The 27,337-nt window shown below is 50.2% G+C and overlaps 1 protein-coding gene across 4 annotated transcripts in view; it reads left to right on the forward strand.

Moving 5' to 3' along the window:
* MSI2 (musashi RNA binding protein 2) overlaps window positions 1-23,475 on the forward strand; it is a 409,668-nt gene extending 386,193 nt beyond the window's left edge. Inside the window, exons 12-14 of one of the 4 annotated variants that reach the window (XM_052657188.1) lie at window positions 890-939; window positions 17,048-17,202; window positions 21,334-23,475. In XM_052657188.1, coding sequence (XP_052513148.1) covers window positions 890-939; window positions 17,048-17,155 — 158 coding nt within the window. In that variant the 3' untranslated portion in view covers window positions 17,156-17,202; window positions 21,334-23,475. Of the gene's footprint in view, window positions 1-889; window positions 940-16,993; window positions 17,203-18,888; window positions 18,962-21,333 lie in introns of all 4 variants that reach the window. The other 3 variants (XM_052657187.1, XM_052657186.1, XM_052657189.1) reach the window with 3 other exon arrangements.
* Window positions 23,476-27,337: the final 3,862 nt, after the last annotated feature.

A 27,337-nucleotide genomic window follows, 5' to 3' on the forward strand; every position in this document is an offset into this window, starting at 1 on the left:
CGGCCCGCACCCCCACCCCGAGCAAGCGCCTGTTGGAGGGCATCACAAGTTCGCTGGCAGGGAAGGGCGGGCTCAGGGAGTCTGCGCAGTGCTGCCCCGAGCGGGGCCCCACGCGGCACCCGGCTGGGAGCTCCCAGAAGCGGGGCATGGGGCCTCTGCGCCCCCGGGGCGCCCAGGCTTGGCTGTGAGGGGCAGGCTGACTGTGGAAGGCCCTCTTTTCACCTTCGCTTTTGTCTAGCCCCACCGTTTTGTGTGGTTCTCCCCTTCCTGGTGATGACGTGCAGGGGGCCTCCTGAGCGGAAGCGCCTGCGAGAGCCGCGGGTGGGGCGCAGCTTTGGATTCGCTCAGCTCGGCGCCTGCACCCGTAGGGAGCCCGGCGGCCCCTGGGGAGGGCCCGGCGACTCCTAGATGACTTCACTATCAGTGTCACTTTTCTGTTACCTTCACCCGGAAGTTTGACACGTCATCTTTTCTTGTGCTCAGTTGGGACTTTATTTTGATCGTATCCATTCAGTTCCAGTGGCCCCATCATGCCCCCCAAAAAACACCCTAAATCCAATTTGGCAAAGGACTCCACTGACAGGTGAAGGAAATGGTTCAGATTTCCAGACTATTTGATTTCTGGGTGGCATCTCAGGTGGGTCTATCAGTCTTAGAGCTTCCGGCCCCCCCAACCCCGGCCCCGGCCCCAGCCCATCCCCCGCCCCCGCAACCAGCCAGGGCCCCTTACTGCGCTTTACACTTGCCAGCTTTGTTCCCATCTAGTGACATGAGCTCCTGATGGTGGTGGTGAGTGTGAGAGTCACGTTACTGTTGTCTTTTCTCTTGCTTGGTTGGGGCTGCGGTGAGAGTGTCTCTGAGGCATACTTTCCCGCCTCTCTTACACTAGGATCTGCACACCTCCTCTCAAACACTCTTCTGAGCACGCTCAGCGGGAAGGTTTGTCCACACCTATTAATCCTCTCTCAGTGTCCAGCTTCCTGTTAGTACCAGCTGGTTTGCATGTTTTTGCTTGTTCAGATGAAACAGTTCAAGAAACAAACTCATATCCAACTCTTGAGAAATGTCTTTTTTTGTACACTTTCGTTTTCGATTTTTTTTTTTATTAGTTACGACTCCAAAACACCTGTTGTCCAGTAAAACATTTCACACCCCCTGCCTGTTCTTAGACTGTATGTTTCTGTGGGATGAACGGAATGCATGCACTGTAGTAGATGTCCTGGTAGCCGTAGCCGTAGCTGTAGAACATGCATTGTTGAGTTGATATTACAGGCCTCGGACGGCTCGGCACAGCACGACTGTCTGCAGGATAGATAGCGTGGGGGCCAGGGAGAGAAGGGGCTCCATATTTTCAATGTTGCCGAAGGGCTTGGATCCATGTTCTCGCCATCCGCCACCACCACCTCCCCTCACACTCCCCACTCCCCCAGTCTGGAACTGGGTCACCACCCTCAGCTGTAACCTTCCCAACCGAGATCTCTCTCGATAGTGTCCTACTGTAGCGAATGAGGATAGAATCCGGGTTGCAAGGAGTTTTACGGTTTTTCCTTGTTCTTGTCTTCTTCATGGTTCTTGAATAGATCAGGTCTTTTCCTCACTTCGAAAGGTCTAACAGCCGGGCTTTCTCCAAGCCCACTACTCTTATTAGAGTCCTTTGCCAGCTCACCTTCAAGGATACAGGTTCATGTGGCAGCCCTGTCTGCATGGTCAGAGGGGAAATGAAATATGGTATGGAAAGGGATTAGGACCTTGAGATCCTCAGTCTGCAGATGAGGGGGCACGTTTGGTCCTGGTGAAGCTTGGCATTTGTCCTTCTGCTTGGTGAAGGTAAAGGGGGAAGGGGGACAGGGCAGGTGGGGTGAGAGAGGTGACATTCCTGGTATGGAGGTTATTGGCACAGCTTCATGAGGAGGGGAGGGAGGGAACCAGTAACATCCAAAGAGGAGGCCATGGTTTGCCTCCATCTCCCCAGGAAGACTTCCCAGTCCTGCAGCCTCTGCCCTGGGCTCAGCGTGTGCAGTCAGCCAGCTCCAGGCACAATGTGTCCCCTCCATTTGTGGTGATGAGTCATAATGCAGGGCAGAGGTCTCTTGGAGCTTTGGGAAATGACCCTAACCTTTGTAAGTTGATGGAAGCAGTAGCTGCCGCCCAGGACCCGCTCCTAAAGCCAGGCTGATCAGTGGCTCTGACACAACACTGCAGGACACGGAGGTGGGATCTGAACCTTTGGGGTGCAAGTCACCTATTATCAGGGGAGGCAGAGCCCCAAAGTCACAGAGCCCAGGAAGTCCCCCAAAAGTGTGAAGTGACAATGCAAAATGGTAGCCTGTGGAGTGTGGCCCCAGGGCGGGGGGTGGACCAGCGTTGAATGTGAGAGCAGGCAGGTAGCCCGGATTGAGGGCCCCAGGGGCCCTGAGACCTGGGAAGGGAGGTCTGGGAGACGCCAGCCTTCCGGTCCAGGCTTCACGGGGGTAGAGATGGGCCAGGGCAGAGGGGAATGGCTGGAGCTGGCAGGCTTCGGGGCTGCCGACGCTGCAGACTGACCCAGAATGGGGAGCAGGAGAAGCGGGTGGGGACAGAAGGAGGAGAGAGCAGAGAAGTCTCCCCCCAACCCTCCACCCCCACCTAAAGCCTGGGTCTGGCTCTGCTGGGAAAATGGCTCTGCTGCCCTGCAGCTGGACATCCTGTGTGCGTTCTAGGAGGTCAAGTGAGCGAGAGTAACATGCAAGTGCTGGGGACAGAATAAATAGTTGACCTTGAACCGTAAAATGAACTCTTTGGGGAGGAGAGTAGGTCCCAGGCCTGCCCTGATTTTATCTGGGGATATTCTTTCACGTCTCAGTGGCCTCCTATGCGTTAGGGGCGGGGGGTGTTCTCACACGCCTCCAGCTGCTGGTGGGATCCAGGTTTCATGTGCACCAGATGTGGCATGAGCCTCAGTTCCCTAGTCTTGGTCTCCACAAGCCTGTTTTGAAGGTTTGCATTATGCAGGCACCAGGGCAGGTAAAGGCGCGTGACACTTCTTGCCTTCAGTGGTCTGAGCATCTAGATCCCTCCCCCAGAAAGCCCTTATTTCCCATGATGCATTGTTTCTGGCACTGTCAGCTCCTTTTTAAAAAGGAAAATGGACCTTTATTTTTGAAGATGGCTTTCCTGGGCCTCCGTCAGCAGGATCCCATGTCCAGGAAGGGGGTGGGTGGGCGGGTCTGCAGTGCAGGCATCTCTCCTTTCCTGCCCAGCCTGCCTTGTGCTAGCAGCAAGCATCCTCTGGGGGTTGTGACCTCAAGATGGCCCATCTGTGGGGAGGGTCATGGGGTCACCCAATCCCTGGAACAGAGCCAGCACCTAAGAAAGGGGGAGAGAATCTGGGACCCATTAGGACCAACTGCTGCAGCCAGCCAGGCTTACTCGCAAGACCTTCCCTGAACAGACGTCTCCCAGTCACAGCCTTGTGCTCTGGGCACCAGGCCCTCGTTTCTCAGTTTGTCATTAACAGTCTCCATTTCTGGGAGAGCCAGGACTCTGCCCATAAAGAGTCCAGCATTGGGTTTCAGTAACCCCAGTGAATTTATAATAATGTGCAGAGCTGCCCGCCTCTAACCTCAGCTTCATTCATTTTCCAAGGGCTTTCGGACCAACTCTGTTGCGGATAAAATACATCAGCTCTAATCAATAATTTTGTAATAGAAATCCCATGCACTTGATAAATCAGCTCTGGCGCAATTAGTGACTAGTCTCGAAGCCCAGATCTAAGTTAACCCTAAAGTGAATGGAGTGGGAGCATATTAGTGGTCTTTTAAATTAGCGGAATTATTTTCAGCGGGTGACACACCCGTGCCTGCCCCCCTGAGCTGGTTGACCCCCTCCCATGCTGGCTCGGGAGGAGGGGTGGGAAGAATGATGCCCCTGAGCACTCTGTAACAGCACGTGGAGCCCCATGGACGGCGGTGTAGGAGCCCCTTCCTGGTACTCTGGGCTGGGCGATGGAGGCGCTGCAGGGTCTGGGGAGCCCCAAAAGTTGGTGAACCCATGTGCTGGTGAGAAGAATCTATGGAGCACCTGCCTGGGTCCAGCACGGTTCCCGGTGCTCCTGCAGAGCTTAGAGCACACGTCTGTACCACAGCCACCCCGACATGTGAGCAGGAAAGCGGAAGATTCTGGCTCAGTTTTACACATTTGCTTTTATGAGAAAGCTGGGCTACAGAATGGTTCCGTGACTTATCCAAGGTCACACAGCTGGTTACCTGGTTAGCGAGGCTTTGGTCAAGGGTAGAGAACCCTGATCTTGAACCCAGGTCTTTGGCCTCCTTTAAGCAGCCCTGTGGAGGAACCGTGCTTGTTCATGAAGGACCCATCTGCCGCCTGAACACCCTGTGCCTGCAGGAATGTCCTGGGAAAGCCCCACAGCCTCGGCTGCCAGCTCCATGTCAGGACCTCATGGGCCAACCTTTCAGATACAGATTTCAGAACCAGACCCCGGGCACATCTGCCGTGGATTTAAATCGGCAGATATTTATTAAGTGTTTAACAGCAGTAATTATTATTATATGTGACAGACATCATCCTGGGCCTTGATTCAAGGTGCTTTGAGCTGTCTCAGAAAACCCGGCTCAGAGCAGTTACATATTATAGAGGATTTATTGGAAGCTCCGTGGAAGAGTGAGCGTCCTGTGTGGACTGTTCAAGGCACTTTTTCTGCAGTTGTCTTAGTTTTGCCCTCCCTTTCCTTTCGATATTGTCTTTTTGTTGGTTTCCTACAATAGCAACATGGTAGCCACAGTTATCTGCTTCATTGTACCCTCCCGGTCTAGAAGAAGGGGTCAAATGGTCCCGATTTCTAGCAAAAGTAGAACTTTGTGCTGTTTGGCTAAGACCTGGGTTACATGAACCGGTCATTGAGGGTGGGATCCGACCCTCTGAAGAGCTCTGACACAGCACGAGATGGATGGATTTCCACAGGGAAATCCAGGTGCTGACAAAAGGGGGCACACGAGAATGATGCTGGAGAGACAAGCAGTGGATGCCCTTCGCAGCCCTGAAAGCTGCTAGATGAATACAGAGCGCAGCTTCTGTCCTAGAGACTCTTCCAGCCTAGCCCGGAGACTAATGTGTGCTTATAATACGACGCTTAAGCCCAGAAAAGAAGGTGCACAGAGGAGGAAGTGATTAGCTTTGAGGGGAAGGCAAGGAATGTTTTACGGGGCAGTGACTGTCCCTACTTTTAAAGGACAAATAGGAGCTCCCCAGGGAGCCTGGGGAAAGCAGCTAATGCATCACCACCAGAACAGCAGAGTGTTTCTGAAGTCCTGCAAACCCTTGGCTCTGGCTGGAACGTGCTAACGAGCCCAGATTCACCTGGGTAACTGGGAGCCTCAGCAAGCCCTGAAACCAAGAAGGGACAGCAGATTTCTATGTTAGACAAGCCTGAGAGCAGGGTGGATTAGAAAGACAAGACAGAAAGCGAAAGGGCAAGTGACAAACCATGAAATTTAAACACTCCATAAATGTTCATATACAGGGCCCAGTAAGAGATGCTGTGGGCCTTTCACTCGTACCATTAGCTGACTAACTCCAAGCTGAACATCATGCTGACCAGGGGACAGTGGGAGGCTGCCTAATGGGAAGTAGGGGTATAGGTAGATTCAGGCTAGAGTCTGGGAGAGGAAGACCTTGAAAGCCAGATTGCTATAGTCATATTGGTGGGAGAGAGGAGTTCATATTCTTTATGGCAGTGGAGCTCACTACGGACAGAACCAACAGAGGAAGATCAACCTGGCAGCGGCCCCACGGAGCCCAGCCTGACGCCTGGCCCCTGCGGCTGTGCTTGGTGACCTGGAGGAAGGGGAGGAGAGCAAGGCAGACCCTGCAGAGATTCTCCTTGGTTTCTGCCAACAAGTTCCTGTTCATCCCCTGCGTGGGCCTACTGGTTCCTCTTTCTGTGTCCTTGTGGCAGCCTCTGCCCCTGTCCTTTCTGCCAGCCCCTTTCCCTCTGTCCTCCTCTTTGCTTCCTCCGTTCAAATCTGCTTCAGAACGCCAGAAAGCCACACCTGACTAACCTTCCCTGGGGTGCCCTCCTCAATGAAAGGCAGAATTTTGAGTCTTCAGAAGGTGTTTTGCATGTTGTCTCAGAGTGGTGCCTGCCTTCTCCTACCATATCAACCCTCCAAGGAGGCAGTCAGCCTCATTCTTAGTGCAGATGAGTAATTACCATGCAATTAGAGAAAGCAGAAAACAAAGGGGCCCTTTGTTCCTGGATGCTCATTAATAAATAAAAAGGTCTCCTCTTCCCATCCTGGGATCCTGCACCACGGGATATGGGCAAATTATGCTTTTCAGCAGCTGTGATTGGCTGTTGGATGAGAGACCCATTCTAGATCTATCAGGATGAGTGGAGCCACAACGCAGTCCACTCTGTGGCGTGGACAGGAGAGTCATCTCAAAATTCAAACCCACCTGAGAGGTCTCTTAAGGGAAGGATATCTTGCAAGTGGTTGGTAGAATGCTAGAGACACTTCCCAGCCAATTTTAATAAAATATAGGTAATATGTTAAAATACCTCACATTTATTATGAATTAGTCGTGTACTGTGCCAAGTCCACCTCCCTTATCCCATTTAATTCTCATAGGCCTATGCAATGGGTGCTGTTATTCCCATTTCCATTTTTAAGGTTTAAAAACTATGTCTTAGCACCAGTGAGGTGGCAGAGACAGGATTTAAGCCTAGGTCTGCCATCCCTGCAAAACACTGACTTTGAAACATACAAAAACAAATCCCCACTGTTGGCCATCAAATCAATTCTCCATATCCCTAGGGGAGGAGGGAACCCGAAGTCATTTTCAGAAGGCATTACATGTACTTTTTGCACCTGCCTTTGCCATTGCAAACTTAACATCATGGTTGTCTGGCTTTAGCTGACATTTCCGATCTGGCTTCTGGTCTCTGAATCTTTTCAGACCAAAGGTACACAAAGGAGGCGTGGTCCTGTAAGAATGAGCCAACCTGAAGATAATCATTTGAAAGGAGACTTTAGCTAAAACAGAACTGAAGGAAGTTAGCCACTGCCCGTAGGAAACTAAGCCGTGGAGCAGGGCTGGGCGTCTTTGGGCAATGCAGACTTCTCCGTAGGGATCAATCAACATCCCTTCCTGCGAGCTGGCACACTGCATCTGGAAGGTCGCTGGGTAGTGCAGCCCAGCCCTAAGGCTGGGAGGAGATTGGCTGTCCAGTTGCTGGGGCTTTGCCTTAAGCCAATGGTCGGGAGGGGCGGGGCCGGGGGCGGGATCAGCGGGCTTCTCGGCCAATCATCCTGCAGGGAGGCTGGACCCTCAGTACCATGGCAACAGCGAGCAGGGGCTCATTTGTTTTGTAGATAAGTAATTACTACGCAATTAGAGAGAGCTAAAAATAAAGGGGCCTTTTGTTCCTAGTTACTTATTAATATTAATAAACTGGTCTGTCCAGGTCTGTGGTAAACAATTAATGCAAACCTGTGTGCCGGTGGAAGAGCCCACTGTGGGAGGTAAAGGCTGCAGAGCCCCACTCTGCCGTCTCTTTCTGGAAGTTATTTCTGACTGTAAGCTGCAGAGGGTTGGCTTTCCCGGTCTTGAGGGGAAGAGGAGATGCTCAGCCTTACCAACACACGGGACCCACGATGCCCCCGAGTCAGGACTGACCCAGACAGAGGAGTCTGGTAACTTCTACCCAGCCTCCAGAGAAAAGACCCACAAGCACAGCAGCAAAACCAGAGAACACGGACCTCTGTTGGAAGAAACCTCTCACCCAATTTTGCTACCTATCCTTGGCCATGTCATATGACTTTTCTGGGTCTGGGTTGTTCAGCTCCAGGTACATAAGAGTTTCTAAACCTTCCATTGAGGTAGCCCCTGAGAGTTCAGTGTGTCCCCTCCCACCTGGCTTAAAGAGAAACAAACAAGACTTGGGACTGGCTTGCTGGAAGGTTATGTGGTTGTTCAAGGGTTGACCCCACAGCTTCTGGCTTCCCCTGTCTGGCCTTGGAAATAGAGCTCAAAGGCATGCATCTCCCTTATATCCCTTCCCTTCCTAGGGAACAGGTTGCCTTGTGGATTAATCAGATAAGGATGATAAGAGGCTTAAAAAAAAAAAAAAGAGTGGAGGAGGAGGAGCAGGGAAGACTTGGTTTGCATCTGGCTTCTGCCAATGACAAGCTGCTTGATTTAGGGGCAGAGGATTTCAGACTGTTGGGTTCTTGGGCACCCCTCAGCTCTATAGCTCTGTATTGCTGCTGTTTCCAAAGCTCTGGATCCCTTATCATTGGGAACAAAAGGGGTGACCGTGATAATACCTTGAGATCTGAGAGAAGTGACTGGAGAGAAAGCCAGGGGCTTCCAAGTGATGCATCACCTGGTAGGGAATAATTTGAAACACCCGTCATGCCTTTTATTTTATTTTATTTTTTTGATGTACGAAGGCATTGAGAGGGATAGAAATATTTCCAGAATTGTGTATTATTTTTTTAAAAAACTTATAGTCAAGGTTTTCATCTTTGGGTGTGGTTGATTAACCCTTTAGAGTGTGGCACTTGGGATGATATTAATAAAGGTAGACCCATTCATAGCTACCATCGATGAGCTGTGAAACAGGGGTGAACACAGTGGTTCTTGAACCTGGCTACATGTTAGAATCACCTGGGGAGTTTTTAAAATTCCTAGTGTTCAGGCCACATTGTGAATCCATCAAATCAGAATCTGCAGGGGAATTGGGGCGGGGTGGGGGGTGCCTCAGCAGTACTTAAATCTCCCCAGCAAGTCCAGTGTGTAACCATGGACTCAGACACCTCAAGATTCTTCCAGATATAGAGCCTCACACAATGTCTGTGATTCATCATCAGAATCCCTACCTTCAGAAACAGATCAGCAGAGCCACAAGACAGACGATTCACCCCAGCCTCCTCTAAGGACAGAGATCATGAGCCTGTAGCCTTGGAGCTCAGGCCTCTCCTGCCCGCCACTGGCCCTCCCAGCAGGGACAGGAGATCCACCCCTCCTGGACAGGCTGAAAGGGTCTGTGTCCTCATAGGTGGATTCTCCTGCCTCCCCCGAGAATAGGCCTGTCCTAGCTGAGATTGAGAGTATGTACACGTAGGACCAGCGGCCCGGAGCAACCATAAACAGGAAAGCAGCCACCCTCCTTGACTGTCTGACGAATGCAGGCCTTTCAGTAAGGTCGGAGTTTGTTTGTTATTAAAGACCTAATTAGAAACATGAGAGGGAGCTGAATGGCGCCGTGCTTGGCTAATTAGTGACATGTATGCGCCCACTTTGAACTTCAAGGACACAGAGCTATTAGCGCTTACAGCAAAGATGGATTAAACTCCGGTGCATTTACAGTCGTTAAAGACGGCCAGCTCAAGTGGAAAGCCTTTTGTACAGGTCCTCAAGGGTTGCCCCTTGGGCATCCTCCCCACCCCACGCCCGGGTTTCTGGAACCACAGACAGTGAGTTTCCATGGCTTGGAGTCAAGCAGTAAGCACTGAAGGTGCTCACACCTGAGGGCTCCCCGAAGGATGGCCCTCGCTAGACTGGAGTGGTCTCTGGGGACTAAGACCAACCCTCTGCTTGCACTGTCTGGGGTGCATGGAAGGACGCCCTTTCTCTCTGATACACTCTGACCCCAGCTATACTGCATGCCAGCTTTGTGCCCAGTATTGTTCCGAGATGTGGTCCAGAGGAGGGTGGTCTGACCTATCTGCTGTGGCAGGGGCCATAAAGAGATGGCCCACCTCAGGGAGCCCCCAGTCTGATGGGGGAGACACCCCCACCACCGGGGAGCTCCCAGTTTGGAAAAGGCAGCAGGGCCCATGCCCTCAGGAACTGGCACTTCAGTACTGTAGGTTTGATTCATCATCCTTGGTTTTGCAACCTCGGCAAAGCAAAGAAAGATCCAAATAAACAGAAGAAACCTTCGCAAACCACGGTGCCAGGAAGGACAGCTGGGCAGTGTGATTCAATCTAAAAGCAGCTGGGAGTTGCCCCGAAGTCCAAGTGAGTCAGTCTGAGACACTGTGAGACCCTGGACGCATCCCCGCATGGCCCCAGCCCCAAGTGTCCTTGTCAGCGACCCCAGGGCAATAAAGCCCATCTTACAAGATGTTAGGAGCGAGAACAAGATGGTGTTAAAACGCCTGCCGGTGCACCTGGAGGACTTCTCTAGTGGCTCAGATGGTAAGGAATCTGGCTACAACGAAGGAAACACAGCCCAGGCCCAGGCCCACTCCGCGCTACTCTGTCCCCAGAATTTACCCCTCATCAGATGGCAGTCAGCCACTAACCCCATACCTCCTCCTCCCCAACCAACCCAGCCTGGTCCTTTGTAAAGAAGAGACATACCCAAGTCAAGGCTGATACTCAAAAAGTGTCAAGACAGAAAGAGAATGAGCTGTTTCCTATTGAGGTTGTCCAGCAACATAAAGTACCGGCCATAAAGCCCTCCTTAGATGGGGTTCTGGGGGCTGTCTCCTTGCACTGATCTGAGTGATAGTGTGAGTATCCAGGTTCGCTAGGAACTCAGGATGTGAGGGGTTTGGAGCTGGCCAGCAGTGAAGTTGTCTCTTCTGGGAATGTGATTTGACCTGAAGCTGCAACCTTTCTACAAAACCGTGAGTCCTGAGTCTTAGGTTGTACTGTCCATCCATTCCCGACTTAAGATATGCCAGCACTAGCCAGCAGACATCTGGGCCCCCCACAGTGGTCTGAAGCAGGCTCGATGTTGAGAGGACAAGCAGGAACTGCAGTCTTGGAAGACCAGCATCACTGGAACCAGCACTGGGAGTCCCTGTGAGCCCAGGGAGCGAGCTGACTCTCTCCACGTGTCACCTGCAGTGTTTGCAATGAGCCAGGCATCTCAGATGTGTCAAGACATGCTGACAGCAGGCTGAGTTTGTCCTTCCCGGCAATATATTGATTTGTATAGGGAGACAGGAAGAAAGAAACACCATCACATAGCTCTCTCAATCCTACCCTAGTTTTATTAAAGTGTGTCTTCTCCTTGCCTTCTGAAATAGCTTGAATTTCAGCAGAGCTTAAAAAGAAAAAGAAATGTCATATATAAAATTGATTGTCCCTGCATCTGGGTCCCCGCACCGATCTGATTTTCATTTACTGTGTCACGGTTTTCCCAGGTTAGAGGTAATTGCTGGCCCTCTCTGTCTTCCTCTCCCACCTTCAGGCTAGGCTCTGGGAGAGAAGTTTGAGCCGAGATCCCTGGGGCCCAGTGGCCGGGCAAACTGCTGGAGTATGATTCCCCCTTGCTGCGCTGGAGACGAGCTGTGGTAGCTCACAGCTGAGTGTTTCTCCTTCTGTTATCAGAAGCAGGTTTAGTTTTTCAGGCCAACCTTCCCTGGCTGACCACTGGCATTAATTTACTGTGGGCACGACTTGCAGAGGGCACGGTGAGACTGCAGATTAGGGTCCCCAACTCTGTTTGCAGGGAAGCCTCAGCTGACCAGCTGGCATTCCTGAGAGGCTGGCTGTTCAGAGTCAGGTCTCAGCTTCTGAGAGCCGCCTGGCGTTATGAAACGCAGCATCCACTGAGCCCCCCGTGGTAAATGGGAATCGGGCAGGTTGCTCTTGGTCTGGAGAACCCAGGGCCCCTTGAGAACCTGGAGAGCCCCCACCTTCTGCACACACACCCCTCCCAGAGGGTCCTTTGCTGAGACACAGTCTCTGCTGCTGTGGCGTTTTAATCCCGGCAGAGAGAAGTGTGGTGGTCGGAGGCGCAGTGACTCTGGTATCAGCCCATCAGCAGAGCCCCTCTGCTCACTGCGTTCTCAGTCACTCTCTTTAATCCTCTAAAACAGAACTCCCTACGATCTAGTGTGATACATTAACATGAAAAATACCACACGGGCTTATGCTCCAGGTCCCACATTCTTCAGGAGCTTGGGGCTGGGAGCGGGCCCGTGACACCCAGCAGCCCAGTCTCCCTGCCCTCGCGCCTCATGCAGGCACAGTAAGGTCTGCTGGGTAGCAGGTTACCTTCTGAGTTGGGCTGGGTGCAGGCAGGCCTACCGCTGCGCCTGCCTTGTCCTGAGCAGCACACACTATCCTGGCAATGTGCTGGGGGCCGTGAGGCCCCCTCCTGAGATGGATCCTGGCGGTCACAGATAATTCGTCAAGTGGGAGACTAAAATTGTCCTGAGGGCTGGCTCTGCATTTTGGTGAAAAGTGAGAGCCACCAAACCAGGACCCAGGTCTGAGCCTGGGACTTGGTGGGCCCTGGCTTGTCTCAGATATAGCAACAGTTCTGTTAACAGTTCCTTTCTCTGAATCAGTAATAATCCACTCTTCAGGCCTTAGAGCCAGAGATGCCCTCCCAGGGGTGCCCGCCTCCGAGTCCTGGGCTCTAGCCTTCTGCCCTGTGTCCAGCGGCATCACGTTGGAAGCATACAGAAGTATCGGGGCTTCCAACCTTTCCTAGACCTGCAGTGTGGCTCTCCTGATCTCCTGATCCTCACTGCCCTCTCCCACAACTTCCCCACCCTCAGTGACAAATTCCACTCTCAGCCCAGCTCCTTCTCACCACAGTCGGGCAGAACCACATGCAGACCTGTACCCACCAGAAGGAAAGGTTTGCCGTAAACCCCCCAGATGCTCCCGAGCTTTGGGTCTTGCCTCTGCAGGTGAGGGTCTGAGCCTGCAGGACAGACCTTGGAGAAGGACTCTGGGATGGCTTTCCTGGGCCAGCCAGCCAGGTGTATTCCCTTGATAGGCAGGAAGTGTCTCCTTTTATCCGATGCAAAATGCCACCAACCGAAATTTAGATGCATTTCCTCTTGCTAGCCTCAATGAGAGGTTGTGTCCTTGCTTTCCTGCCCGTCCCCCCCATTCCCCAGAGTCTTTTCATCAGGTCCAAGGTGACTGAATGCAGGGTGGTCGATGAAACAGATCCTTTTGTGAAGTCACTTCCTGATTTGTTTGGCCAGTGAATTGTGCTATCATATATCAGGTTTTCCTAAACCTGCGTATGGTAACCTGCCTTGTTGGGCTGTGCATACACAACTGTTTCGAAAACGGATGTATTTGTTCTAAACGTGATGAGTTACAGGCATTCCTCTTTTGCATTTTCGCCTCAGCCCACTGAGAGTCAGGCAGAGTAGGGCAGGACTCACGTGTCGTGGATGAGGACTCTGGTGGGTGAGGGGCTGACACCCACCCAGGCAGGTAGCTGGAGGTCAGGGCTGGGGTCACACTCAGGTCTTCTGACTCCAAGTCCAGCGCTCCCTTTCTCCACACCGTAGCTGCCTCCCTGAGCATACTGCTGCCTGGACCCAGAAAGCCCAGAGAATGCCTGGGGCACAGGGCGAGGAGAGGCGCCTGCCCCGGATTAAACCGCTGCTGTGGACGCTGCCCAGAGCGGCCAGTGGAGAAGTGACCTTGCTCCCCCACCATGAGTTCCCAAACTGCTGCTTGGTGCAGAGCTTGCCCAAGGCCACTTAATGCTCACAGCTTCTGCTACAAAAATGCCAGGGTGTTTGCAAGACATTGTCATCTTCGGGCACAGGAGTTACAACGTCCTTTTTAAATCTCAGCACTATTTATTCAGCAGTACCTACTGAGACCTCTTCTTCCCTCCCTCCACACGCACACAAACACACACACCCTAGCTGAGCAGCCTTGAGGGACATCCCATTCCCTCTTCCTGACCTGACCCTGGCCTTGGGAGCATTTCTGCCCCTTAAAATGAGCCTGGAGGTGACCTGCCAGGAGACAGCCCATTGAGAACTGATTCAGGGTAACTAGCATGGAAAGCACCCTCAGGCCAGGGGCTCGAGGCATGCTCCCCCCGCCCCCACCTGCCTACCTCTTCTCTCAAGGTCACAGCTTGGAGGGGAGGGGGTCCTCCTTTACTGTGTTGCCAGCCAGTGTGCAGGGGGAAGGTCCCCAAAGAAGAAGATCACCGTGTCCCTCTTGCCTTCGCACCATCAAACAGCGCATGTTGGTGTCTGAGTGCCCCTCCCATTTCCTTCTCAAACTGCTGAGCTGGGTAGTGCCCTCCTGGAGATGCATGGGTTCAGGACATAGGTTGGCTTGTTAACCTGCTTTCTGGAGCCTGGGTCCTCTGCACACAAAGAAAGGGGGACTCATTGACCGAGGAGCCCAGTGACCCGGCTCCTCTACGCCCTCAGCCCTTGAGGGAGCAGGTTCCACTGTCCAGAGAAAAAGGACCAGCCCAGAACCAGGGGCTCCTGGCCTGCTACCTGCATCCTAGGCGGGGAGCCAGGGCCCCGTCTTTCAGCCCTGACTGGGGGGTGTCTGCAGGGTGACGGAGCTGGGGCTCAGGTGTGAAGAGGGCAAGTGTGTAACTGTGCAAGACTTAGAGTTTTAAACCTGCATTGTAACACAGTGCCTCCTCCACAGTGATTCTGGAGTCATTGGATGGAAGAGGATAGAAGAGGGAGGGGCGATGTAGGCCCAACTGGGAGACTCCCTTCAGGCCAGCTCTCCAGCTGCAGGTCTCCTGGGCAACAGGATGGGGAGGCTAACGGGTGGGCCAAACACCACCAGCCCCTCTGTCTTCTGACCCTCCAGCGGGGCGTGTTTCTAGGCAGCATCCTTCCATGAGCATGCAACCTCCTCTCTCCCAGCCTCCTTCTGCTGGCTGGGTTAGTCTCTGGGTAGCCCTCACTCTGCTGGGAGGAGCCGAGATGGAGCTCGCTCTCTCCTTCTTGGCTTCTAGATGGGCATGCCCACCCTGGATCCTCATCTAGCCAGAGGAGAGAGAGGTCAGAAAGCCTTGACCTTCCACCCGTTACCCTGAAACAGAGCTGGCTAGTTACTCTCTTGGTTCCTTGGTATAGGAGTGGGGTCAGCTGCCTGGGTGAACCAGGAGTCAGTGTCTGAGCTCTCTCTGCTTTCCCTGGCCTGGAAAAAGAAAGTGTGTAAGCCTGAGATAATGCTGTCTGTTGAATATCTCAGCTTGATCCTTGCTTCCGTGAGTGAGAAGGGCCAAACGTTATCTGCAAGTTTAATCTCCTGTATTCAAAAGTCCTGTCCCCTCTGTCTGCCAGTGCACTCCCAAATCAGCCATTCCCTTGCTCTGAGCCTCTGGGGTTTTTTTTTTCTTTAACCTGTGCTTTCCATCAGCCAGTTTCTTCCTTTCTTGGCACAGCTTCCTAGGGGCCTGACCTTGAAGCCTCCGGCCCCAGATGGCCTTCCCAGGAAGCAGCTTGCCTTTTCTCTGCTGAGTTGGGAGCCCGGCCCTGCTTGGCTCGCTCTCCTTGCATCTTTGCATCCTGTCTCGGTTTCCCACCAGCCTAGCTGGGGTGCATCGTCGGTCTTTTTCCATCGTGGCGACTAGTCGGTAGCAATCAATCCAGGTTTGGCTCTTCAAGCCCCCACCCCCCCACACACACACCCAGAAGTGAGGAGTTCCAGCCACAGGTGCCCAGGGCAAGGTCATGGTCCAGAGAAGATTTGCAAATGTTTTCCCTGCTGCCACTGAGGGCAGGTGGGCCCAGGGCAGAGGGAAATGCCGGGCATAGGCAGGAGGGAGAAGGCTGTCGTGAGGAGCACCCACTGGGATTCAAGGAAGTTCGTGGAACCCGTTTTGTCTGGTTCTTCAAGATGGACGCGTTGTAGTCCAGAACTGGCCAGCCTGATTCACCTTGAACTTCAAAAGTCAATGAGAAATTACTTTTACAGTATAAAAAAGATGTTTTTTTCTATTATGGAAAATAAAAGATTTAAGCTACTAAAGGGAAATGAAGAAGAGACACAGTTAACCTGGTTGACAAGCTGTGGTCCTCGCTGGGGCGGAACGATGGACTGAGTAAAGGCGGGGGCCTGGGGCAGCATCTCCTCACCCTGCCCCCCACCACCACCACTCCCCAAGGAACATGTGGGTGTGAAGTCTTGTCTCCTTGTAGCAAAGGTCCAGTCCTCGTTCTTCTTTCTGATAGTCTGGAGTCTATCTGAAGATAACCAACAGAACGCAGGCTTTTCGGTCAGATATGCTTTCGTGATCATTTGGTTCAGTCAGTATGCTCTGAATTCATACTTCTTTGTCTTTTTTTTTTAAACAAAAGGAAAAAAAAAAAGTTTAAATCCCCCCTTTCCTTCTACTGCAGGAGGTGAGTGTGTGGGTGTCCTGTAGCATCATTGGCGTTCACCAGCTTTGGCCCAGAGCCTCCAGATTCTCCATCCCCACCCCATCCCTCCCTCCATCCCCTGCTCTCCACCCCAGAAGGGAACCCTCTGCCACCATCATTACGGTTATGTTAAGATGCCCAAGTCTTCCATGACATATCCCATCCTCCGACCACTTCAGTATTGACGACTTTCATTCAGGGATATAAACGGGAGGGGTGGGGAGGGAGGGAGTAGCCAGTGGGGAGGGGGGGGGAGGGAGGGAGAGCCGAAGATCTTTTTTGTCTTTTTTGTTGTTGTTTAAAACAAATTTGTCATTTAATGGATCCAAAAACAAGAAAAAAAAGTGAAACAAACCAAAAAATTCCCTCCCCAAAGATTTTTTTTTTCCTGGACACAAATTGCTTTGTTTCCTGTCACATTTTAATATCAGTATTAACACAATGTGTAGTCTAAACCTAGTTCCTTTGTAGTTTGCATGGGATGTGAATGCTGTCTCAACGTGCCCAGATCTAGGCAAGACTGCATGAGCATCAATTCAGATGTGGAAAAAAAAAAAACCAACTCTCTCTCTCTTCCATATATCTCTCTATTTCTATTGTGATAATTTGGTGGGCAGTGAAGCACCCCAGTTGGTTGCCATACTGTGTTGAATGGTTGTTTTTTTTATTCTATCTCTTTTTGGAGCTCCGAGCTTCTTAGTAGTAGCCTGGGCTGAGTATTCTTGAGTCCCTGCTGATGTCTTCGCATGGCCTTGGTTGAGTGTTAGAAGTCGGGCCTCAGCTGTTCCTCCCGAGTGTCTGGCTTGTGGTGACCGGTGCATGCCTGGCTTCCAGCCTCATACCCAGCTCTATTCTCTGCACACCAGTCCTGAATAGCTACAGTGCTCAACCGAATTTTGGCGGGCCCGCTTCCCCGGCAGGCTCCAACCCGGCGCGGCCCGGAGGCTTCCCGGGGGCCAACAGCCCAGGACCCGTCGCCGACCTCTACGGCCCTGCCAGCCAGGACTCCGCAGTGGGGAATTACATAAGCGCCGCCAGCCCTCAGCCGGGCTCCGGCTTCGGCCACGGCATCGCCGTAAGTACCTCCCCGCCCCTGCCCTCCCGCCTGTCTCCTGCAGCCCACGGGGGGGCGGTGATGTGCCAGGGAAGCCCCGAGCCGGCAGGCCAGGAGCGGGCACCGGGTCCCCCGCCACTCCCACGTCCACCACCCCCAGCTGCAGCTTCTTACCGTGCGCGGGCCACAGGTGGAGTGGAGGGAGTGTGGGCAGGTCGCTCCTGGGTCACGTTCAGCCCACTCAACCCTGAACCGCATGTACAACCCATTGCATCCCTGGCTGCAAAACAAAAAGAAGTGTTCCTCCCTCGAAAGCTGGTGTGTGAGACCTTAAGGAAACAGGCTAAGGCAGCTGTTGGCTCGTAGTAGACCCCTGGGGTCAGCCCCTCTGCTTGATCCCAGCCTCCTGGAGATTCAGGGGGGCTGGGACCTTGGAGCTAGGGCCCCGTCCCGTCCCCGTAGGATGACAGGCTGAGTCAGTAGAGTCCTGCCTGGGGTCCTGGGGCAACACTGGGGCCTGGGACGTAGCATGGGGTGCAAGTCCCGTCCCAGGGGGTTTCCTCCGCTAATGTTTCCTACAGTCTCCGGGTTCCAAGTAAGTTCCCCTTTGCGTTCTTTAGCTCCACCCGCCCCAAAGGCCAGGTGCATTTGACGTTTGTAATGCTCTGTGGTTCTATAATCTGACTAATCCAGGCGATGGAAATTTGCTTAACAGATTTGCATGCTGTTTTCAGATTGTATTGTTCTTCCCCCTCCCGGTGTGTGTGAGCATGAATGTGCCTGAGCCCACTCGCTCGCTGTCCCTTCCATTGGGGAAACCGAAAATCGGCCAACCTCTCCATCTTGGAGACAGTTTGATTTTGAGCTAAGAGGGAAGTGTCTGCCGTCCCAGGTCACATCCCTGTGGGAGAACCCTGCCTACCGGGCTGTGCTGGGGAGAACAAAGCAAGTGCAGACGATCAGGGCATCGGGGCGGCCCGTCTCTGCCCCTGGCATTGAAAGGTCGCCCCCCCCCCCCCAACCCACACACATGCGCACACACACCATCTCACACATTCATACACACTGCACACACACACACACATGCCTTGCCTGGCCTGTGCAGTCCGGGTCCTTGTTGAATCCCACTCCAGAACCAGTATCACTTAGGCAGTAGTTTGGTGAGTACACCCCCTCGGATCGGCTGTAACACCTAATCGAGAGCAGTAACTAGTCAATCCAGAGCTGCATCCGTTTCAGGGATCGTCTGCCACTATGTCGGACACGGTCAGCACCAGAAACACTGACCCTATCTGTTCATGAAAACCTGGGTCTCTGACCCGTGTGCTGTGATGGTTTCTGAAATAACAACGTCAAGTCACGTTTGGTCTGCACAGGGCTGGCCTTCTCCCCAGCTGGAGCCGTTGGGGGCTGTCTGGGGTGCAGTGCAACGGTGCCTGCCGTTGGTGGCACAAGCCCCCGTCTCCTCTCATCCACCTACCCCTGGGAATCTGGCTCTCAGTTTTCCCCTGGGTGAGCGGACAGGCCAGGGTGGGGAGTCAGGGCTTGGGAGGATGTCATCCTAGCCCCTCATGGCACGGTGTCTCAGAATTACATATTCATGCTGGCAACCACAGTCTAGTCCTAGCGATAATTTCCTTTCCCAGAATATGACAATCTGTTCCCATGTATAGCGTGCTGATGACCTTAACAATTGTGCAATTTTAGGGACCTTTGATTGCAACGGCCTTTACAAATGGATACCACTGAGCAGGTGCTTCCGTTGCCACCCCACTCTGAGGTATTGCCTTTTCTGCCACGTGTCTCGCCCGCCAGGCGTGTCCGTACATGTGTGCACACTGGGCATGCAAGTACGCACGGGCCCTGGTCCCATCGCGTCAACGTCTCTCCCTCCTCTTTCTCCACCCCTTTCCGGGGGGGTGGGGGCAACAAGATCCAGCCTTTTAATCTCTCATCCCTCCTCTGGCTTAAATCATGGCCCTCATTTTTCTTCCACTGTCTTTTTTTTTTCCTTGATTCTTTTGATCCTTTTTCTCTATCTTTCCCACCTCTCATCTTTCTCTGTCTTGAAATACGATCAAAAGTGTGGGAAACTGGAAGGAGATGCTGTGCTGTGCCCATCCCAGGGGGACAGAGGCAGAAAGACGTCAGACTTCTGCCAGGCTTGGGGGCGGAGGGTGCTAAGGGTTGCCGGGCCCTCTCAGCTCCCCAGAGCTCGCTGGGCTTGGCCAGTGGCGTTCATGCAGTGAGACAGCCAGACTCCATCTTTCAGTGAAAAGAAAACATTTTTACCAGTAACTACTGAGTAATTATCCAGATTACTGCACGAAAAGCAAATTAAATTAACGACATCACCTGCGTTACATGGATTTGGATCCCTGCCAGTTTCCTAACCTTTTAAACTGAGCTCAAGTTAATTAAACATTTTTTAAATCACTTTGATGGGGATATGGAAGGGGTGGAGTGGAGGAGAGGGGAGGTTGGGGCAGTCAGTAAGGGAGCCTCTTTCCACCTTCTCATTGAAGACGGGTATCCCTCATCCTCCGGAACAGCACCAGGAAGGGAGAAGGGGTTCTCTCGTGGAAGCTCAATATGACCCGTGTGAGCGAGCTGGTTTTGGGTCTTGAGACAAGAGTCTGTTTCTTCGGAAGAGAGAGAGCCACAGCTGAGGCCTGGGAGTGGATCCTGCTTGCAAAATCCCAGCTGGGACATGAGCCCTTGTCCCTCTGGGAGAAGCAAAGCTGAGTGAGATGGATTTGCCACTTTGGTTTGCAGTTAGCAGGACGCCCCTCTTGTCGAGGGTTGCTCCAGGCCCCCGAGCCAGCCAGGACCCAGTAGCGTGGGCCCAGCTGGGGGACCAGGTGGAGCCAAGCTCCATACATCTCTTGGATTTCTCTAATATTGCTCTAAGGAATCACCTCGACTAACGCAACTGCCTCTCTTAACCCAATAAACCCCGTGTGTGAGTTCTCTTCACCCCCTCGCCTCCACTTCCCTTCCAGCACTGACCCAGCCATTGCTGGCCTGCCGGAGCCAGAGGCCACTAACAGTGTGAAGGAGAGCTACTCACGACTAATTCAACTGGGTTTAGGGGTCCCAGCAAAGCGAGGCGCCCCTGAGAGCAAGGCGGGCTGATGGACCCAAGAACGTGGGGGGCTGAAGGTGGCTCCAGCCCTTGTGGAGTCAGATGACACGGGGATCAAACAGCTGCGAGTGCCTCCTCCCTCCCTGCCAGAAACGGGCGGGCGGTGCAAGGCTCCCTGCCGCCTCCGGCCCCACCCTCCTCGGCAGAGCTTCCCTGCGGGTGGAGGGAGGTGAGGCTGCTCGCAGCCCAGCCTCCCGCATCCAGCTTTAGGACTCAGAGGATGGAACAGAGTATAGAGTGGAGCTAACCACTCGCCCCCTCAAAAATGATTAAGTGGGCCCGTTGAGTCACATGGCCGCCCCAAAGCACACACACACAGTCTGCGCCCAGCAGAGATGACCCTCAGCCCTTTAGCACCGTCCGTGAAAGGAGGGGCCCTGGCTCCCAGCCAGTTCAGGGAGAATCGATCAGCAAGTCTGTGAATCCCAGGCCTGTTCTCATTTCCTAGGACCAAAGCTGGTTATTATTTGTTGTGTATGTTTTTACAAGCGTCCTGACCTTGAGTCTTTTGTATGTAATGTGATTTTTTTAAGTAGAAATTTGCAGTTTTAGTCATGGACAGTCCTTGACGGGTGTCTCCTAAAGACAGACACTTTTAAACATCTAGCTTTGAAAACAGACTCTTGACCAGAAAAGGCAGCGTTGGTCACTCTGCAGCTCACCGTTGCAGCTGCAAACCCAGCGTGACCACATCTGCTGACCCCGTTTCCCACCACTGCCTCAAGAGCCCTACCACAGTATCGAATCAGCAAATTAGCAAGCCAGCAAAATGAGCTACAGAGCTGCCCTCTTTCTCCCCAGCATCAAGCTTGGCTCAGGCTGTGACCCCAGTCAGCTATTAGCCTGGCCACTTTCAGACATCCTCAGTAGCCCAATGTAGTCATACTCTGAAAATGCTGGTTAGAAAGCACAGAGTCAACAGTATGCCTGCCTGACATTTCTTCTTTCTCCTCCCACCCCAACTTCGTGTTCTCCTCCGGACATCCTCGACCTCCTGTGCCCTGCAGAGCATACCTGGATGTCCAGGCAAGACTGGGCGAAGTTTCTGAGTGGCCCTTTGTTTAGGTGATGTCATCAGACCTGTTCCCCCACCAGCCTCACTCCCCATCCCAACCAGAGATGGCTCACTTCGGATCGAGGGTTGACTACATCTCATCATCTCACGAATCTGCTGTAATATAAGACAACAGCTTTTAAATGTGTATATATCCCATGATTTTGGTTTTGTTTCGTTTTTGCTTTTCTTGATGGTTTCCCTCCCTCTTCTCTCTTCCCTCTTCTCCTTTTAAATCTCTTTGAATCACATTTGGTAGTGATTTTGACTTAGTCCAATAGTCATATAGCTTTAATATCTAGTTAAAAGCTAACCATAGTATAATTGTTATATTAAGGTATTATTTTTTTCTTAAAACAATTCTTTTTTTTTGCTTGTTTAATTCTGTTCTCACTTTTCAAGGATGCTGAGATGGTAATATTACTCTGAATATTTTGGTATCAGTTCTGAGACTGTATGAATTTTCAGGCGGAATTTGAGCACACACAGAGAAGCGAGGTTGTGAAGTGCCGAGCGGGAGGTGGGCATCAACTTTCTACTCTGCATTGTATAAGAAGTGAGATGTAGTAGGCTAATGAACAGACTCTATAGCGGTTCTTTTTTTGTGGCGTCTCTTTGTTAACCTAAGTATATCTATTTTCGGCAATAAGGTAAGGACGACAATGTTTTGCGTGTCCTCCTTTTCTATAAGTGCTTTTTTTCTGTTGAAAGAGGTGATATTATAAGGTTTTTTGCAATTGTGAATTCTAAAAAAGAAATGTTGTAAATACAATTCCATTAACTACATAGAAACTATTAAGAAAGAGAGAATCAAAAATATTTTTGTGAGGGAGTCGGCCCCAGGCAGTTTGATGCTCTGTGGGTGGAGGAGGGGAGGAAGGGTAACCGAGTCAGTGACTGGATGAACACCCAGCTGCCAGGCCGACCCTGGGACAGGTTAGAACACTGTTAGCTCCTCTTGTCTGTGTGATAGACCTAAGAACTGTATTAGTGTCATACCAGCATATTAACCTCTCGTCTGTGCACAGCTTCCAACGTTACCGTCTAGTTAGATTTTTATTTAAAATATGAAAAACTGCTTTTCCCAAGACGTTTTTTAAAAACAAAGCTACAATTTTAATATTTAACATATTTAATGTTTCAAAGCACACCTGGTTTGGCTTGGGTGGGGAGGGGTGGGGGGACATTCTTTTTCAGTCTTAATTTTTAAATATTTGATCATTTTCTATTGTCCAATCATTTCAGCACCTCCAAAGGTCCCTAGGACACTTTGCCTCTCTTCTCCCCCTGTCCCCCCAGCCGCCCCCCAGCTCCGGGGACCCATGGGCCAGGAGTGGATAAGCCTGCATTAATGAAATCTTTTCTCCATTCACTTTCTATTTCCCAATTAGGAAAGCAACCTTTTGGTTTATATGTTTTTTTTAATACCTCAGTGCTGCAAGTATCACCAGAGAGGCTATGAAAGAATTTTTTTTTAATTTATTGTAGATGTAAACAGAATTTTTAAAAGTTAAAAGTATAAACATCGCTGCACTGTGACTGGTGGGAAAAACTGACCGTTTCCTGTTTGCACATGTTTAACATTTGGCTGTTATAATATATGGTCCTCGGTTGGGGAAAGATACTTATGATGAAGGATATTTTTTAATTTAACTTTTTTTTAATATTGGTAATAGGTCGGCAACAGCAACTATAGAAGTACAACTCAATAGATGGCATTAAAACATATTGTAGTGTGGATATATATTTTTTCTTTTTTAAAATGTGATATTGACGTTTTATTAATATTTTTTAAATTGTTACGTTTATAAATTTGGTACTTAAGGCACAGCCAGTATGAGACACTGAATGCGACATTTATTATAAAGAGCTGCTGCACTCCTATTTTTATAAATTTTACTAACAAAGTAGACTAATGTAGACATTCACAGACATGGTAGGGTAAAAGCATCTTCAAGCAAAAGGCTCCAAAATGCTAACTCAGAAAGAAAGAAAAAAAGCCTTTTTCAATTCTAATTAAACAGCAACATCTTTTTTTTTTTTTTTAATCATGTTCTTTGTTTTTTTCCAATAAAATGTTAGGTTGTTTGGTGAAGGTTTTTTCGTTTGTTTTTCTTTCTTTCTTTTTTTTATTTCCAAACAACCAGGTTAAGTAAAATGCTGGGCGCTTTTAAAATATTGAAACTTGTTCAAGTAATAAAATAACAGGATAGAAGTTTTATTTTAAAAAAGAAAAAAGAAAAAAAAAAGAGACAATAAATTCCCAGAAATTCAGTGTCTAGACTAGGGAATTTAATTCCTATTTTGTCCATGCTGGTGGTGTACTGTACTAGCCTCCCTTTCTCTGCATCCCCCATCACCTCATAGAAGACTCTTTGTTGACCATCGTCTGTTAATACTGTATAAAGTGGCTATCTTGTAAGCGTGCTCTCCTGGGACTAGCATAGACTTTTTTTCTCCTCTTTCTTCTAGTACATATTGATAGGTGTAACGTAATTAAGGTTTAAAAAAATTAGACGTAGTTATTCAGATTTAGGACCAGTAAGGATAGAACTTTCTCTTATTTATGAAAAAAAAAAAAAAAAAAGCTAATAATTTTGGGGCAGTTTTTTCCTTTCATTTTTTTTTTTTTTTTCAATTTCAAGTTTTCATTTTATTTCTGCTGATCTGATGTGGTTTCAACTAACCCAAGGTCTCACGATGTTCAGATGCCGGTAGACTCTGCGGCGTTTTGTAGATTCCCACCCCTCCCCTCCCCCCCAGCTGTGAAGGGGTGTGCCATACTACCTTAAATGCTAATGCTAGATATGCAAAACTGGATTTTTTTAATTTATTTTTTAAAAGAGGGAGGCATGGTATATTAAAATGATTTTACTAAGAGAAAAAAATATTTTTTTAAGAATGCTCAGAAGAAATTGATAATCTGTGTGAATATGTTTTAGATGTTTATAATACCTTTTGAAGAGACCCAGTAGCCCATAGCACAAATCTCGTGGAAATCTGATATGTTTTAATGTGGCTACCTAGGTTAAGGTTCACATTAGTCCCCCACTCATCTAGAAGTCCATTTTGAAAGATTTTTGTAAATTATTTTAGCACTGATGTTCAGCCTTGTCTTTGTGTCAGTTAAGCTCAGTGGCGAACATGGGAACCACCTTCCGCCTTCCCTGGGGGAGAAACCCTCTTGGCTGATGGCTTTTCCCCGGAATCATAAAGCAGCCACCGGGTGACTTGCTGGCTTCTCGATCCATCTGCCTGGGGCCCCCAGACTCCTCTCCTCCCACTTGGAGGAGAGTGGGCACAGAAGCTCCTGGACCGATGCCTAGTTCTCCCTGGACGTGGAGCTGACAGGGATGACCGAGTTCTGGGTCTCCTCTCCAGGAGCTTGCACACCTGGTCTGTGGCCTTCCTCACACCCACTGGGAAAACCAGACAGCCTCACTCTATCCCAGTCGCTCATGGGCTTGATTCAAACAAAGTCCCAACAGGCCTTTTCGTTTCTCTCCTTCATAACCTTCATCTTAATTTGAACTCGTAGCTTGGACTTTAAGGTAGCATGGCTCTATTGCTGTCAATTCAATGTTTCACTGCACAGCAATTCACAGCCAGTGAATGTTACACACATCTTGCTAGACTAGTATAAAAATCATTGGGTAATTGTTGGTTCTAATGACCTGAAAGGTGTTCAGTTTTTGTTTTCAATTTTGTTTTGTTTCTTGGTTTTATCTTTTTTTTTTTTTTTTTTTGGTTCTTTTTCATTTGGGGATTTTGGAAAAAAAAAATTTTTTTTTTGGTTCCAAATAGAAAAACAAAACCTGTTTTGATCTTTAGTGCAAACGAGGGCTAGGGACTTAGCCACCACCACCCACCCACACTGCTTCATTCTGCCATTCACTCACAGCAGCATAATCAAGAATAAAGCAATATAGTTTACTACATTTTTTAAATTGAAGGTCAGCCATGCTTTCTGTATTATATTGCATATGAAATTGTTTACAAAAGAAACACTAACTCATACTTCTCTCTATTGGTTGGGAGTGGCTCACAGGGACAGAGGGAGGCTGGGGAGTAGGGTGGGGAGGGAAGAATGTTTTTCTTTCTTGAATGTGCTTCACAAGCCAGGCTATCTTCCAAGGAAGGTTGAAGCAGGGTAGGGGGTTGAGGGCAGGGGCAGAGGGACAGATGCAGGCAAGCACATGGAAGAGAGACACTGGCAGGCTCCCCCCACCCCTCTCCACCCAGCCCCCCACTCCAAACAAAAAGAAGCAGAAGTCAGCTCAGCCCCGTCCTGAGCATAGACACTACCCAAGGAGACGCTGTACGTTAAGCAATACTTTAATACTGTAATGTTTGTTTTCTTTCTTTTTTTTTTTAACCAAAAAAAAAAGTAAACTAAAACAAAAATATATACATAAAAACCCACCCCTCTGGGGAAGCAACCTGAATCCAAACACTTGGCTATCAAATAATCAGAATGTATTGTCTCGGATAGGAGTTTGTTTCTAGGAGGCAGGGGCACGTGGGGGGCGGGGGATGGAGACTGAGAGACAGAAGTTTCCAGAGCCTTCCAGAAGGCTCTCTGCTACTGTATTCTGTACATACTGTGCCATCCTGTGTGGAATCTGTGAGTGTCCTTTGAGTAGCGTGGGCTAGCCAATCTGCCGTTCATGGTGTGTTGTAAACGCGGAATTCCATATGTAATAGGATGCAAGTCTAAGCGTTTCATGTGGACATCAATGTATCTAAATAAAACTTTCCCTAGCACTGTGGCTGACCTCACCCTTACTTTTATACTTTAGTATGAAACTGATGACAACTTTGGTAGTGAGTATTTTTTTTATATATATACATATATATGTATCTATATATATATATATCTCAAGCATCTTTCAGGTCTTTGTGTGTGGCTTTCTTAAAGCCCTGTTGTAAAAAATTACTATGTGGATGGCAGTCTCTCACATCACAGATGTGGAAAGTATAATTTTATATTTGTATTTTCAAATAAATAAGTTTGTGAAAGGTTTCCATCCTCTACTGTGGTCCAGAAATCAATGTGTTTGTCTGACAAAAATAAAATAAAATAAACTGTTTTGAACAGAGTTGTTTGATGTTCTTTCGCATATGGATGGGAAGATCCTCTGGAGTAAGAAATGGCAACCCATTCCAGTATTCTTGCCTGGAAAATTCCATAGACAGAGGAGCCTGGTGGGCTCCAGTCCATGGGGCCACAAAGAGTTGGACACTGTTGAGTAACTGAACAATGCGCGTGTCGGGGAGGGCTCAGTGGGGGAGGGGAGCTGTAGATTGGGGAGGGGAGGGTGTCACTGGTCACACCTGCCTCCCGTCACCCTGATCTTGGGTGGCCTCAGACTGCAAATGCTTGAAGCAAGGCCCAGTGAGAGACTGAGGCCAGGTCATGGTGGTGAAAGCCCCAGATCCTATCCACGAGACCCAATGGTCAGGGACAAGGGCCCTGGCCCTTGGGCTTTGCAGAAAAGAATTTCCGCCAAGATGGAAGGTAGTGTAGCAAGCATAGTGTTTATTAAGAGGGGAAACAGCACAGTACGTTTGGGTAGACACATGTGCAGACTCCGGGAGAGAGAGTCTCTGAGTCGCATCCTCATGGCAGTTTGAATTACTATTGTTGCAGGAAGCGAGACCCCTTCAGGGCCCGAAACTGGGTTCTTACCTAGCACTCGGAAATGAATTGTTCGAGGAGACACATGTGCTGACAAAGCAAGAGATTTTATTGGGAAAGGGCACCCAGGTGGAGAGCAGTAGGGTAAAGAACCCAGAACAGCTCTCCCACGTGGCTCACAGTCTCGGGTTTTATGGTGATGGGATTAGTTTCTGGGTTGTCCTTAGCCAGTCATTCTGACTCAGAGTCCTGCCTAGTGGCGCAGCCTTGTTCAGCCAAGATGGATGCCAGAGAGAAGGATTCTGGGAGGTGGGCGGAC

This window comes from Budorcas taxicolor, chromosome 19, assembly GCF_023091745.1.
Source record: "Budorcas taxicolor isolate Tak-1 chromosome 19, Takin1.1, whole genome shotgun sequence".
Classification (NCBI taxonomy): Eukaryota; Metazoa; Chordata; class Mammalia; order Artiodactyla; family Bovidae; genus Budorcas; species Budorcas taxicolor.